The sequence below is a fragment of the Numenius arquata genome, chromosome 14 (genome assembly GCF_964106895.1).
Source record: "Numenius arquata chromosome 14, bNumArq3.hap1.1, whole genome shotgun sequence".
In the NCBI taxonomy this organism is placed as follows: Eukaryota; Metazoa; Chordata; class Aves; order Charadriiformes; family Scolopacidae; genus Numenius; species Numenius arquata.
Window position 1 is genome coordinate 15,664,348 of NC_133589.1, and position 16,198 is coordinate 15,680,545.

Genomic DNA, 16,198 nt, shown 5'->3' on the forward strand with positions numbered 1-16,198 from the left:
ACAGATAGCAAGTGGCCTATGTATGGGAAACTAATGAAATGAATGAAATTAATACATGAAAATTAAATGAAACTCATGTTGTAATACATCCGAGCACACACGTCTGAAGAGTAAAACAGGTTGGTCACACCTAGAGCAACGATTTTGAACAGGACCTTCACGACTGTTTTGGAACACAAAAGGAGTGACCTTCTAAGCATAATGATGCAGCTAAAAGATAGACACGATGAATAAAGCTAAAAGGGAATACAGGAAGGTGCATCAAATGCTGTAGTGTGCATAGTTACAGTATCTATAGTACTGGTGAAGCCATTACTAGTCAGTGTGTTCTGGAGTTTACATTTTTTGAAGGCTATTGGAAGAAATCTGGCTACTCTAGTGACTCTTACCAGAAGAGTGGCTCCTGTTAGAGCTCAGTCTCCTGGATCAGCAGCCCCAGAACACTGAGGCCAGCCTAAGGCATCCCCCCCCAACATGTCTGCTCACACCAGTGCTGGTTCGGACTCTAATCACTCGCTGTATTTCCCAGGCCAGTGCAGAGGTGCACCCAGCAGCGAGGATCGCCAAAGCAGGCAGCAGCAGGGAATGGGAAATGCTTCTGTCTTACAGAGTAAAACCCACTGATTCAACTGAAGGGAAAGCAGACTTCATCCCCTGCATGAGCCAGAATTCAGGTGTCAATACAGCACTTTGTGTTTGCTCTTACCTGACCTAGGCTGATTAGTGAGTTTTTTTCTGGTAACATAAAAGGGTTTAAAGACTCAACATTTACCCTCCCTCACCCATTGCTCTAATCCTCAGGTCACCACTGGCAGCGAGTCCTACCTCTGGCGGTGCTGGTGTGTTACCTGGCATACAAGATCTCTGTCCAATCTCACAACACCCAGTCACTCATTGATACTGTTGGGCTCTTGCAGAAGTTATCACTCTGGCAAACGTCCCTGAAATGACAGGACCAAACATCACTATGGGAAAAGACCAACACACCAGGAACACGGTAAAAGCCCGGAAGGACCAGGAAATCTTAGAGAAAACAGCATCACCTAAGCACGATGCTGTGGTGCAATTTTATGTCCCGGTCCAGCCTAAGCCATAAGGGCTCAGTTTAATTTAGCTGCTGTATGTGGCTCCTCATGTAGCTCTTAAGGGTTCATCCTCCAAAATGAGGATGAGTCTCCTGACGCAGTAATACACAAGCTTCCATGTCTTCTACACACCTGCATCACTGCTTTCTCCCTTGTCCACAGGACAGGTGCTTCTCGCTGTTGGTTAAATCCTACTGCATTAAACCACAAAAAGGCAGAAATTGAAAACAGAAGCTGCAGGCCTTCCCAGGCACCCTGGTTTTCAGATTACACTGTGAAGACCGATAAAAATATCTTTTTAAAGATCAAAAAGTAGACAGCATGACAGGTACTTCCTCACAGACTACTTCTTTATCCTCTGCCCTTCTCAGTGTCATTGTGGGACAAACAAACTCGTTTCTGTTATCTTGATCCAACCCATTTAAAGCAAGTTACTACAGGTAAAAGTGAGCAACTATAACATTGAGCGGCACAGAAACTGGAACTGGGCAAAAGTTTAATAATTTACATCAAAGGCTTCAGCAAGAATTCATATTAATCCTTCCTTTTCCTTTCTCATGCTTTTGACAATGTCGAATGATGCTACTGTGCACATTCTTGCTGAACTACTCTTGCTGAAATTGTGCCTGACATTGACTGAAGTGCTCCGTGGGGATTTTCTTGATAGCATGTTTACTCTTCCTCTTTTCCCTCCTGTAAATGCTAGCCTGACATCAATGTACTTGTGAATAGTTAGTTAAAAAAAGGTGAAAAACAGAATAAAACTTTTTTTTTTTTTTTAACCCTGATTCACTGTGGAAATGGGTCAAGTATCTATGTTTGAGCATATAGGGCTGATAAGGACACTTAATTATCTTTGGTTCTATAAGGGGTCATTGTATCTCAGCTCCAATTAGGAAGGCAAATGCTGACATCTCCCACCCCACAGAGATTAATGAAGTATTTTCTAAACATCATGCTACTTTCTATATATGACTGACTAGAATCAAGGACTTCATTAGGCCTTGCCTTGGTGATGTGTGTCATCCCAGAGCAGACAGCTCTGGCAAACCCTTCTGTCAGACAGAGACACTGCAGGGCAGGGTGTTCCATGACTTCACAATTTTTTGGAAATATTTTAAAGACTTTCATGGTCTTTCCATAGGGTGGCAACTGTGGGGAATCTCTTGCATGGGTAAAAGGAGCTGCTAGGAGAGATTGTCAGAAGGTACAAGCCAGTGCTCTCTGTGCCAGACCAGCTGCACTGGATACAGATTTCCAGAGGCAAAAGGTGTGAAAACTGGCTGCACTTACCAACTGACCAGTGAGGAAGAAGTGGTGGCAGACAAACAGACAACAGACAGAACTGTGACCCACCTGAGCGTGACCAAGTATTTTGCAATTTACGAAACCTGGACTTACGTCAAAGGATTAGGATTGAAACATCATTAGTCCATCGCATAGGACTTGAGATGCTGCAGACAGACACAGGGAAGACAGATGAGCATAGAAAGCCCTCTCCCCCTTACCTTTTCTGATCAATAAGAAGGATGCTATTCTGTGCCAGGAAACACGACGGGTTTCATTTCTCTTCACATTCAATGCAATTTTCTCTGAAGAACAAATAATGCGACAGGCCTCATCTAGAAATTGCCTACATGAAAAATCTGTGATTGTGCCTTAAGTCTTAAAACCCTTGCTGTAGTCTCTCCTCTTCCACACACATACATTTATACCTGTTCTTAGCCCGACCAATAACCCTCCTTTCAGTTCCTCCTCTTCCTCGTTTTGGAGTTGCATGTGACGGTTACCTGATTTGGAGAAAAAGTTAAAATTTGGTTCTTGGTAGAGCTACACTGGTGAACACACCAGTGTTCTCAGAACAACAGAGGGTTCTTCTGTCAGCGCAGTTTGGGAAGAGCCTTTAAACGCAATATACTCACACATGCTATAAAGACCCTTTAAGTACAATATACTCACGTACACTGTTTTACATTTAGAAGTAAAGTGTTTTGTATTTGGTACAAAATACATTTTGTTGCTCCATCAACACATAGAAACTTGGGAAACGCATTGCTGTCGTGTCTTTTCAGCTTAGTCAACAACAGTTAAGTAGTACACTTTTTATAAGCAAATATACAAGATACTGCACTCCTCAATAGCGCAGAAAGGGAAAGAGCACATTTTGATCCTGTATCAGGAGCTGCAATAGTGTATCTCTGTTTTGCGTCTAAAAGCATATACTTACTTCAGTGTTCACTTCTCTCATGAAACAATGAGAGAGTGCTAATGACAAAGGAAGACTCTTCTATAGAAGAGATTTACAGGTTGTCACAACCAACAAATTTTCAGTGAAAAGTACATTTGCATAGCTACAAATCTTGCAGCATAATTATTCGGTTAGAGTTTTTGTTTAAATGACTACATACGCAGGGTATTTTGTGTTTAAAAATGCAGTTCACTCCTTACCTTCTGCTAGTTAAAATGTGTTTACCATTTCTCAAAAGCGATGATCTGTTGCTGGCAACAGATCTGGCTAGTGCAGCACAGGGGTAGGGCCTCCTTGTTCATATAACCAAATTCAGGCAAAATAAGAGAAAAGAGCATTGCTCTGTAGCAAGGGGACTCTGAAGAATGTGTAGAGCACCTGTCAACGGCGCTTCAGGCAAAACACCTATTTTGCTTTTTTCATAGTAGTGAAATAATGCAAGAAACAATGACTTCACTGCAAAAGATGAAAGAAGTGGCAGCTGAGACTTACTTACTAAACTTTGACAAACCTACTTCCTGATCTCCTTTTTCTAAAAGCATTCACCACACTTCTCCATACGCAGTGGAGCCTCTCCAGATGTCAGAAACAGCGTCAGCCCCTAGAGAGAGCAACGGCATCAAAACATACAATGGCAGCCCAGAAACAGAGACGTAAAGAATGCACTCTAGTAAGTGCATTTCCCAAAGAACTATTTACAGGCATCAGAAACAAAGCAAACACTTCCTTCTAGTGAGGAGCTTCGTGACCATCCAAGCCGGGACTCAGGAATTAAAGCTTGAGAAACGCTCTGAAAGATCTCTTGTTATAACCACCCTGCTTCGCCCAACGTCTTGGTACCTGGCAGGAACAGTCATTACTTAGCAATAAGGTTCTCACGTACTCCTTTATGTCCCTTCTTCCCTGGATTTTCAATTAAGAGGGGGGAAAAAAATAATCAGACAGATAATGACAACTAAAAAAACCCAGGAAACTGAATTCATGCTTTAAATTTCATTACTGAAGAAAATTTCCTCTAGCGAATAAAACTTCCTCTCGTAAGACAGGAGGTGGTTCAGCAACAGCAGATGTGGAAATCTTCCATTTGGATGAAACATATCTCGGAGATCTAGATTGCAGTTATTTAGTGCTGGATGTATTCAGGACTTTTCAGTCACAATCCCTTGTTATCTTTTCCTCCTCTGCAGTCCTTTTTCACATATGCAGGTTTTTGGACGCAAAGCTGTTAGGGAAAATTGAGCGCTGTTTTAAGACTGTACCTGTATTAACAGTGAAGCCACAGACTAAAATAAGGAAGAAACATTCCCATTTTTCTTTCTATCCCAGAATGAAAGCAAGCAAAGCTACTCTTCTCAGTAGTGGTTCTTACACCGAGCACTGCCAATTTTTTCACAGTCCCATGGAATCCCTTTCCTGTGGAATCTGGTCCGAATTCAATGTTGACACTGTTCTGAGTGGGAGGTTGGACCCTCCCACAGGAGGGGACCCCCTGAGGTCTCCTCCAATCCAAATCATTCCACAAATCTCCTCTATCAAGCACTGCAGCTGATACAGTAAGTGCTACAGAGGAGCCATAGGACATATGGCAATAGGCAACCCTCAGCTTATGACTTCAGAAGCATTCTGTGTCCTTAATGCCTGGACAATTGATGTGATGGCTGTGGACACGACAGCTATTCTTTATTGGACATCGGGTAGGTCTGCACTGGAGCTGGATGCCATTAGAACAGACACAGAGATGTTCAAAATACTTTGGACGTGGCTAGTGCTGACATACTAATAACTTGGAAGCTGTATTTGTACAAGCAATGGCATTTCAAATCCTTCTCCTACAGAACTGTTATTAAAAGCCATCAAACAATTTCTGCAACACTTTCTAGAGGAACTAATTGGAGAAAGTGTCATGCTCAGGAGAGAAAACCAATCATGAATATACCAGCTTGGCTGAGAATTTGTAATGTATTTAGGGAGCTATTCTGAGTAATTTACAGTGAATGACTAGGACTCTTCAGACTATAAATACAATCTACTCTGTCTCCTTGGGAAAAAAGAGGTTGTCTTTTTAATTATCACTTTGTAAGAGAAAAGACCAACCAGAAAGACAGTGGGAGGAATAAAGTCAACATGTTTTCCCCCTTGTTACACTTATCGTGATTTTTGTATTTGCTTGAGGAGCAACAAGCAGCTAATTCCGAGACACACACGTATCATCTCTAAAGCTGCTTAAAAGGACAGCAGAGATGCAATGAGCCTGTTATTCCAAAAGCTATCTATGAACCTGCAGAATTAACACCAGTTTTCAGTTTATCTTCAGTTTCTTTCCTGAGGACTTCTGTGTATGTGTTTTATAATCTATGACTACATGCCACATACATCTTTGATTTATACAATCCACTTTCAGATTTAGACATAGAATAAAAAAACACCAGAGTATGACATTCCGGGTTTGCCTTCCTGTGGCAGAAAAAGTAGAGCTAAATATATAAAAGAAGTGTAAGTCACCCCACTTTTCCCAGTTTAGGTCTATAAGAGTGCTCATTATCCATACTGTCTCTGTAGACAGTGAGGAGAAGAAAACTGGAGAAGACAGAACTAACCTGGATCAGCCACAACCTGCTTCTTTTTGCTGTTGGTGACAATCTCATTTTCATTCATCATTCGTACATCCTGATCTCCCACATGATTGCTGAAAAGATTAAAATGAGTACAACAGCCAAAACAATCAACATTGTGAAAAGTTATGAGAGCCATGGAGAAGGTTACCAAATAAGTTATTTAGGTCCCGGAGGCTAAACAAAGCTATGAAGCACAGCCACATTATATGAGACTATCTAGAAAGGAAAGGCATTGTGTCTGCATCCACCTGAAGGATTTCTTGCCAGTTTTAATTAGTGGCATTCACTCAGGCACATACTCCAATATAAATATTATATTCACTCTACAATTTTCCTGCCTGCCTACACAGCTTGAACCACATTAACCAAAGTGAGATTTCAAATCAGTGCTGTACAAAGAGGGTATAAAAAAATCCCTATATGGAACTTAACGCTGTTTTGTAATGTTGGTATAGCATTATTTGAAAATTTTCTGAACTAAACAAAATCTATTTACTGTGACAACTTTTGTTTGCAGGCTGCTGCAAAATTTTAACAACTTGTTTTTGGGAAAGAAGCAATAACTTCAAAGTTAAATTAAATTAAACAAATTACAGGAAAAAAAAAAGTGAGCTGAATGGAAAGTTAAAGAAAACATCACTAATAACATCTCCCTTTCACACAGACAAAAACAAAACATCCATGCCTTTGGAAAAAAGCAGCGTATTTTTCTTTCCTCTACAAATACTGCACAAAATAGGTTTCTATTTTTGGAGAAAAATGTAATGTCTCCCAAACTGTCAGAGTGAAACAGGAGAACCAATACTGAAGTAAATCAGAACTTACGCTATTGATGATAATATCAGACTCCGGTTCAGAGTTCATAAAATACTGAACACTGACATGTGAAAGAGAATAGGCCAAAAATCAGAAGCAACAAGAGCATTTTTAAAATAGAGGGATATTATCCAGCACGTAGTAAAGGATTTGTCTTCTACTGCTGAAGTACCCTATATTTTAGCAAGGTAGTAAGTGGAAAAAAAGGAAAAGAACATTGCAAAACAGCCTAAGAAGTTAAGCCCAAGAAAGCTCCTGCGCAGAGGTCTAGAAAAGAGCCTCAGCATGTTCTTGACTGGAAAACAGATCATGCAGTTTGCGTGACCCCACAAGTATACGCCTCTTAAAACTAAATCAACAAATATGTCTTCTAAATGTGTGCAAAGGAAGTTATGTGAAAAAGATCTATGATTACAGCTGGTGCTTCTCTACTTCCAATAAAATAACTTTACTCATAGAAAGATGTTAAGCTGAAGAAAGTAAAGGTTCATTTTTCCTCCTCCATTTTGTATCCAGCTGAAAATTTTCTCAAAACCCTTATTTCCTCAAGACATTTTCATTTCAGTAACTTTTTCACATGAAAAATTGCCTACTTCCAAATTTAACCACGACAACACAGTCACTTGTACAAAAACATGAGGCTAACACAATACAGCCAAACAATAACAACTTATTTCAACATCTGGCAGTACCAGTGGCCAAGAGCCAACGCTCTAGAGAAGCACTGGAAAACAAACCCTGTAGGTAAATGTGAACTTCTGTTCTCCATCAGGGCAGCTTACGTTCCTTCCACTTATTTCTAAATATTTGAATATTCTTCCGAATGAATCGTGCCATTTTTGAATGCAAAACTGTCACCTTTTTTTCCAAGTGATGTATGTGCAAGACATTCTATTTGTTAGCTGTGCAATGTATAAGGAAGTGTTTATTTCTATAAGCTTTTGATTTTTTCACTTTTCAATCTCATTTAAAATAAATTATTCTTTCAATCTTTATTTTCCTTGCTAGGGACTGGTTTTTAGATCCTATCAATCCTGACCTGCTAAATATAAGTGCGTTTTTCACCGCATTTCATATTTTCTGTGAGATTGCCAACTTAGTGGTTTCAAAGTGTCATTCCTCTGAATGCAATTCATTTCTCATTTACGAAGTTTATTATTTTAGAATGTTTATGAAATAGTAGAATTCTGGTTCCTTAATTAGTATCTGTGTCAAATCAGGGGACTGACTTTTCTTTACTTTTGATATTTGGTTCTTTTTTCATTAACTTCTTTTTTTTTTTTCTCCATGTAATATCTCTGAGTTTTATTATTTTTTCTCTAAGGAAGCCTAACTTCTTTCTTTTGTGTTTATTCCTATAGGCTTCCATGAAAATATATGTAAATATGAATCATAAATCCCAGGAAGCGCTTAAAAATGCTTACAAATAAAGCTAGTAATCTGGTATTTAAAAACCTATCGGTTATTTCTCATTAAGTAAGGCTGAGTATGCTTTGGAAGGGAACTTTCTATAGCAAAGAAAAAGAATAGCAACTTTCTATTGCTGACATCAGTCACACAAAAACATTTTCTGAAAACAAGATTCTTTCTTCCAGTCAAGATCCACTCACATACCTGATAACAGTTCTCTTCTCCTGATGGCAAATCTTCTCATCATCTGTAAAGAGAATGGTATGATACGGGACCACTGGATCACAGGTTGGCAGGATGCCCGATACTACATGGGTCACCATATCCAGAATCCCATTGTAGACCAGCAAGTCATCCACCAGAAGCTAAAGATATTTAAGAAACAAACAAACAAACCATCTAGAAATCAGGCAGTGCTTCCAGCAATTGTCTCTCTCAATTAACTAGAAATCATTTTGCCCCATTTGTTTCACAAGTCTGGTCATAAGTTTAGCTTTTGGTCCCTAAAACTTCCCTTTCTTTCTATCCGCTGCTGCGGTTTGATTATTTTTTTTCCAAGTTTTTGTCTTCTCACTGATGTTTCTAACACAGCTTTCAAGGAGGTAATTAAAAATGTATTTCATGTTCTACATAATTGCCATTCTATTAACTGGAGTGAATCACTCTTAAATCTAGAATTAATGAATCTCACCTCACTTCAGCTGTCTAAAACTTGGATTTGTAGTTTAAACGAGTTTTCCAGGCCTGCTCTACAGTCACTGGAAAAAGAAAAGCATTATCCTATCTTAAGACAATTATCTAAGGAAAAAAATAAATCAGATAAAGTGTTCTTTCCCAGGAAAAGAAAGGGAGGACAGATGACTGGCATAGATTAGTCATTTTAGTATTAAAATGCAGAGTTAAGTAAGATGAATCCCATCCTTCGAGATTATATGGAATCACACTTCTGTACTCATTTTTCACAGTTTACTGCAATCAAGCAAGCTGACTCACCAGAACATACAAAATGCATACAAAAATTACTTACACCGAATTCTTTCACACCTCTCTGAGGTGTTTTGGCATAATTCCATAACTTGATCATTGACACAGTAGTAGGTACATCAAAAATGACATATACTCTATTCACCTGCAAAAGAGAATTAATTTATATTTATCAGCACAAATTCCCCAAAGAAATGAAATTCTTGTGTATGTAGCATCAAAAGAGGTCCGTATTTAACGAGCTCAAGGACAGGATCTAAGTTCAGGTATCATCCCTGTTGGTAACTCGCAGATGTTGTCTCTACCCCAGAGCTGCCCTCTCAAATGTAGGTAAAACTCACCAGAAGATGACATTTACACCTCAGCCTGTCATCCTGGACTGCTCGTCAATCGGAGGAGACACTTTCAATGAGTATTTCATCAACCAAACACAGACACGTGCTTCAGGATAAGACAAGCTGGTGTTCTGTTCTATTCCATTCCATTCCTACTGAATACGAATGGAATCCACCTTTCTATTTGCCAGACTAAAATCTCTCCTATATCCCCTGACTTTGAAAGCTCTTGCACTAATTCTGCAATTTCTGCGTAAGGTACACTAGTAGGAATATAGACACAATTCTCCAGATGCTTCCTAAACAGTTATTGATTGAGGTATTGTTCATTTTACTTTCAGTGACGTTAATGTCAAGATGTTAAGACCAGAGATCAGGCTGTAGGAAAGCAATCTCGCCTGTTACAGTTAATTCTATGCTATCTCTCTTCCGTTTATGAGCCATTATATCAACTTTGGGTCAAAATATCTTAAGCTTCATCTCTAGCATCCTCTGAAGTCTTAATCCTTTGATGCACTGGAGAGATATTTAGTTGTATTAAATCATTATGCATTTTTTCTACTGGAGAAAGGCAGATGTTATCGATAGAAGTGTTTATATCTGATCTTACAGAAGACAATTTGGGCATAGTCTCCAATAGCAATTGTCAGTCTCACGGCAAATGATAAATTTGATGGAAAATACATTCAAACAAACAAATAAAATAACAATCAGTAACAGGGGAACAAAGAATTCACATTGTACTTACATTAGTAATAAATTTGCAAAAGACAAAAAAACTTTTAGAATTAGAAAGGAAGAAATATATTCAGAAGGGAAAAAAAAGGCTATGATATAAAATTTCCTTAAGGCTTTCGAACCTCCCAATATAACAAAGAGTTAATTTAGCTTTCTAGGCAAGTGGCAAGTTTCAAAGCGGCCTAGCAATGAGGATGGGAGTACCCACAGGCTTTGGTTCAGCAGCCCAGCTACCAGGAGGGTCAGGAACGGGCTGACTGCTGAATGCCTCTGCGCTTCCTGGCTGTACAACCGTTCCATGGGAGATGGAAGAGAGAAAAGTACTATGTGGATCTTGCAAAGATATAATTTGCTACAGTTTAAGGACAGAAAGTGCCAATAAATTGCTTACTCTTCCCTCCTGCATATCACACTTTATCAATTTACCCTTTTATTACTGATATCTTATGTTCTTCTACAGTACTTTGGTGTCAGACACGAGACAGTGTATGATTTTGTGCTGCAACTCCAGGTACTGTTATTTTCCTTTTAGCAAAATGAAACAGGCTCTGCAAGCGTGTCTTTTATAAGGACATGAGCAAATTCAGATGGCTGTCAAATCAATCATTCGTGACGATATAATGGATATCTGAGCATCCCATCAAATTAATTACCAGGATTCAAGGTGTGGGATCTACACAGTAGGAGCCTCAGGCATTACATACACCTTCCATTTCCCTAAGAAAGGCAAGTGGTCAGTATTCCCAACTGTACTTAAAAGCTTTATCTTAATTATACCCACTGCATTACAACATGCAATGATATATGAAGTATTTTCAAAATTGACTTAATTCTTTGCTTTTAATATTTTAATTAATAACTGTAACATAGGGAGTAAGGATTTTTCCAACACAGTAAGCTACAAGATATCACATGTCAGGTTTACATTTTGTTACTTTTCAAATCCACCCACTTCTAAGAAATAAATACATCTTAATGACGTCCATAACAGGCCCATAAAAACGTCCTCTCCCAAAACAAAGTCAGAACCCATCTAAGTTTATCTACTTTTCCTGTTTAGATATTTGATATCCCGTATTCTAAACACGGGGCTTCTAAAAGGGCTGAATCACTTGGGGCCTTAGGACATGAAATACTAAGCCTGTCATCTCTAATTTATGAATTTGAATTCAACATGGATAATGAGATTAAAAAAATTCTCACTGCTGGAACAACATTCATTGCTTTTTGTAAAAATGAATTTAGGATCCCAGTCTTCTCCCATCTGAAAGGTGTTTATTGCATAAAACATGCATATTAAACTCCTTTGTCAGTATCTTTATCATAGTAACTGAAAAAGCTTCTACAATGGAAATTCTGCTGTTGCACCATGGAGACAGAAGGAGATTACAAACCTGGGAAATCTATACAGCTGCTATCTGTGCAGTGAAGAGAAAAGGGAATAAAAAGAACCTCTTCTGAACGGCAGTGATTTAGCATCATTTACTAATGTCAAATTTACCTTAAAATTATGTATGCTTCCCTTTTGCTTTATGCTTTTAGCTACATCTACGCACATCAAAAAAAAAAAAAAGGGAAAATGTACCAAACCAGGAAGAACTGGTGCAAGCCACATGTGTCTGCCATCGGTCGTGTCATTTACTCTGTCAATGAGTTTGTCTGGAGTTCGGACATCTCCAGATACATCTTCTAAAACATTGACACTATCTGGAAAAGCAGCAATATCTGAAAAAAAAAAACTTTAAGCAAAAATAACCAAAAAATACATTTCAGAAACACCATATTTAAAAGTTCATGCTTGCTCTTCCAGACTCCACGAGCAAGCATTTGCCAGTACAGCAGTAAAACTTAAAAATACTCGGAGTACTTCACACAGGCAGCTGAGGAACTCGGGGACATGTTTTTAAAAGCAGGACAACCCTTACAGATTCTGGCATTCAAAATTGTTTTTAAAATAGGAGTAAATTAACTAGCTGCATTTAATTTATTTTCAAATGTGTGTTTATGACTTTATCAATGAAGTTCCCTTATCAGGAATAGGCACTTCCCAGCTTCTTTGTGACAAAGCCCCACTTTTTTTAGCACAAACTTGTGAAAACTCCTCATATGAAATATATTGCAAGAAAAGTATCCTTGCAGGAGGTAGTCATCAGTCAGACTAGGTTTTGCTTGAGCTCCTCAAGGTTTTTGATAAAAATCAGTAACTGTTGAATAAGGCCTTCTTTCAGTTCTTTGAGAAGGAAAGATTAAACCTTCTATTGAACAGGCTTTCTGGGTTACCAGATTTTCTCCATAAGAGAATGTTTATGTTAAACACATATGTATGTTGAAGACATACAAAGAAATGTGGATAGATAGCACTGTCTTCAGAATTATAAATCCCTTGCAATCCAGTTTGAGGGACATTAATCGCCCCTTGTCTTGCTTTCTAAAAAGCTTGAGTCTGTAAGTATTTATAAAGAATTTAAGCAATAACACAGCAATGCCTCAACCGTTTAAGAAAAGCTTGCTCCAGACTCAGTACTGAATCATCACATTTAGTACTGCAGTAAGACAAATATGCTCTTTTTGGGATCCTAATATATCCAAGCAACACTGCTGTACAGGCAGAAACGGGCAATCATTCAAAACAAGCTGAGGTATCTTTACCTGTACTGTAAAGACATACCATTTAAAAGCTAAGTTAAAGATCCCCTGCTCTTAAAAACAATCTGTTATCACTTCTCAATTTCAAAATGCTTCTTCTCCATTACTGATGTTTCAAGTTCATCACGCATCATACAAGATACCAATAAAAACAGCTCTCAGGAGAGAGCCTTTATTCCTTTTTCATTGTATCCTCTATTTACTAGGCAATGAGGACCCTCAGAGATGTACAATTCATGCAGCTTCCATGCTCTTTACCTAGTTGGCCGAGAAACTCTGTTTCTTCCACGTGAACGAATTACATGAATTACACGTTGGGGTATGAAGCTTTCAGCTCTAAGAGGCTTCAGCTGATACAGAGCACCGAGGTGTAACCCTGATGACCATGAATCTTTCAAACACATCCTTCATTCCCTCTGTTGGTTACCCAGGGAACAATGAATTAAATTCAGTCTCAGCCCTTATCTTCACGACTGGATCAGGTGTCTAGAATCGCCTAAGGCTCCAGAACAAGATTTATGAAAAATTTATTTCCTGTGGCACAATGAAAGATTCCACAACAAAGAACTGAGCTCCACCTTTACTTATGAATTTATAGCTCATCAAACTTTCTGCTCCTTTCATACTGTAGAGGAAATAAATGTTGATAGCAAGAAGTACCATATCCTTCTTCAACTTTCCCTTCTCTAACCCTGTCCTGCTTTGTTCAGAGAAGAAACATTCTGAAAGTATATAGAATACATTAAAATATATAGAAATAAGTATTATCACTCAAATACAGAGAAATACAAGCAGCGTAATCACAGGGGATAAACTGGCAATTTGGAAGAAGCGGCAAGCGATGCCATGTGATAACGTGCCAGGGAGCAAACTGTGTACGTGGTTGGTAGAAGGATACTGTTTTCAGTTAGTAGGATCTGGTCTCCGTGTTCATTGAACAACTCAAGTCCATTCAAACCAATGTAGTATGGATCGCCCCAGCTTGTCAGAAGCTGAAACTGGAAAACAACTAAAAAGCAAAAAGCTGCTAAGGAAAATTTTGATACTGATACTTTGTCCTAACAGACTACGTAATTTGCAGTTTCAAAAATCACTGTGCAGCCCACATCCCGATGTCAGACACTCTTATTTGCAGTTTAGGAGAGGGAGGAAAGATCCGTTTTTCACTTCTGACTTCACTATGTCTTAAATCTCTCCAAATGTACTATTTTCATTTAAGACCAGAACTCTGCCATCTCTGACTGATAATACGCACACAAATAAACATCTGCAGGTGGCACAACTAGGCAAAAGTCTTACCTCTATGTGTTTACATGTATACATGTTCACATATACATATATGTTCATATATGTTCTTTCATCACATGAAGCACTATTGAATTTTTTTTTAATGTGTGTCTTACCTTCTTGTACGCTGAAACTTATTAACACCACAGCTCCTATTTGGAGCCTTTAGTGCCGTCCTGTTTTTCCTGAATATGCCTTTGTCTGGTTCTGAATTATACGGGTGATAATCAGCCAGCAAATATGTCCCTAAATTGAGTGGCAGAAAATGAAATGCTGGAGTCTGTGCTGTCCATGTCTCCAATGGAGCATTTGTTTGTATCTCTTTGCTCTACCCAGACACTGTTTTTCATGAAACCAGCAGGAACTTAGTACTCCTGAGACCTCATTGTCTCCAAACTTGGTTAGAACAGTCTAAAGGATTTAAAAGGCCTGTCAAACAGATGGATGGCATGACAGTAAGGATTATCACAAAAGGCTGTTCTTATCTAGGAAAATTTAAGATTAAAAAGCCACAAACATTAAGAAAAATGGCAAAAATATTACACAGTTCTGGTCAACCTTAATAAAGATATAAAATGAAACAAACATTCAAAAATATGCAAAACCAACAAAGATTACTTATAGCTTTGACAGGCTGGCTGGATACTGTGCTAATGGACCTCTAGCTCCAGCTTGCATGGATTATAAAAGGTGGGAGAAAAAGCTATGAGAGTATCTGAAAACAGGTCACACATTCATATATTATGTTCCATTTATTTATTCTTAATTCACACTTAAAAAGCTCCGGACTCATAACCATAGTACATAACTCTAAAATATTCTATATGACAAGTAAGAAAATGACAGAGAAGGATACAACCACACGGCATTAATGGTGCTTCATAGTCCATACTGGCTTGTTCCATTCTCTTTGAACCAGTCCTGCCAAAAAACCCAAGACAAAATAGTTTCTTCGTATACCCTTGGCTCATTCAGAAAAGAAGAGAACAAACCCAAAGAGCTGAGTCTCCACAAACAGCCCCTCCCACCCCCTCTGCCTGTGATTATGGACTAGATTATCCTCTGATCTCAATAAAATCTTGTTAACAGAATATAGTTAAAATCCAATGGAACATTATGCTCTAAGGACTTCATATTTTCTTCCAGGTGCCTCATACAGTTGACTTCAACAGAGAATATAAAAGAATACTAAACAGTTAAGAGAAATTGTGTGGTTCAGATAGCAAAAATGTCCTACTTTACCTCCTTTGTACTTTATTAATCAGCTGGGGCTGCAGATAGTCAAGAAAGAGAATTTCTTGGGCAAAGTCAAAATGGCAGTTGCCCAGTCCCTTGCGGATAAGAAAGCCCTCCGGTGGGGAGATGCTGTGACCATCCAGCAACACGTGGACTACCTTAGCCTTGTTTAAAATAACATAATGTAAGATTAGATGACATACGTTACATTAACATAAAATAAAAATAGATCCAAAACAATTGCATTCACTTCATAGGCTGAACGAATTTCCATAATTTTGTTGTATTTATTTGATTCCTCTATAGTATGACATTCTTTGGCAAAAGAAAGCCTAAACCAGCAGATACCAGTTGCAACCCACAGCGTGCAATTCAGAGCATCATAGCTGACACTGATGAGGATGGGAGAGGTGAGGATTTGGGGGGAAAAAAAGGAAGAAAAAAAAAAAAAAGAAGTGTTGAAGAGATCCTTCAGTTACTGCATCGCACTAGATCTCAGCCAACTGAAGCTTCCTTTCTACACTGAAAGGGTTATCAAGCATTAGAACAGGCTGCCCAGGGAAGTGGTTAAGTCACAATCCCTGGAGGTATTTAAGACGTGTAGATGTGGCGCTGAGCGATATGGTTTAGTGGTGGACTTGGCAGTATTAGGTGTACAGTTGGACTTGATGATTTTAAAGGTCTTTTCCAACCTAAATGATTCTATGATTCCTGAGCCTGCAGCAACACATACATGTATCCACAGAATGGAGAGACGCGGCTTTCACGTCAGCCTATGTCACAAAGGTGATTTGAAGA

The 16,198-nt window shown here is 38.7% G+C and overlaps 1 protein-coding gene across 1 annotated transcript in view; it reads right to left on the minus strand.

Moving 5' to 3' along the window:
* Positions 1-8,359: 8,359 nt before the first annotated feature.
* Positions 8,360-16,198, minus strand: part of KATNIP (katanin interacting protein) — a 55,578-nt gene continuing 47,739 nt past the window's right edge. Inside the window, exons 18-23 of the mRNA XM_074158447.1 lie at positions 15,407-15,564; positions 15,021-15,085; positions 13,776-13,886; positions 11,817-11,956; positions 9,202-9,303; positions 8,360-8,539 (exon numbers count right to left, since the gene is read on the minus strand). Coding sequence (XP_074014548.1) covers positions 8,360-8,539; positions 9,202-9,303; positions 11,817-11,956; positions 13,776-13,886; positions 15,021-15,085; positions 15,407-15,564 — 756 coding nt within the window. The remainder of the gene's footprint in view (positions 8,540-9,201; positions 9,304-11,816; positions 11,957-13,775; positions 13,887-15,020; positions 15,086-15,406; positions 15,565-16,198) is intronic.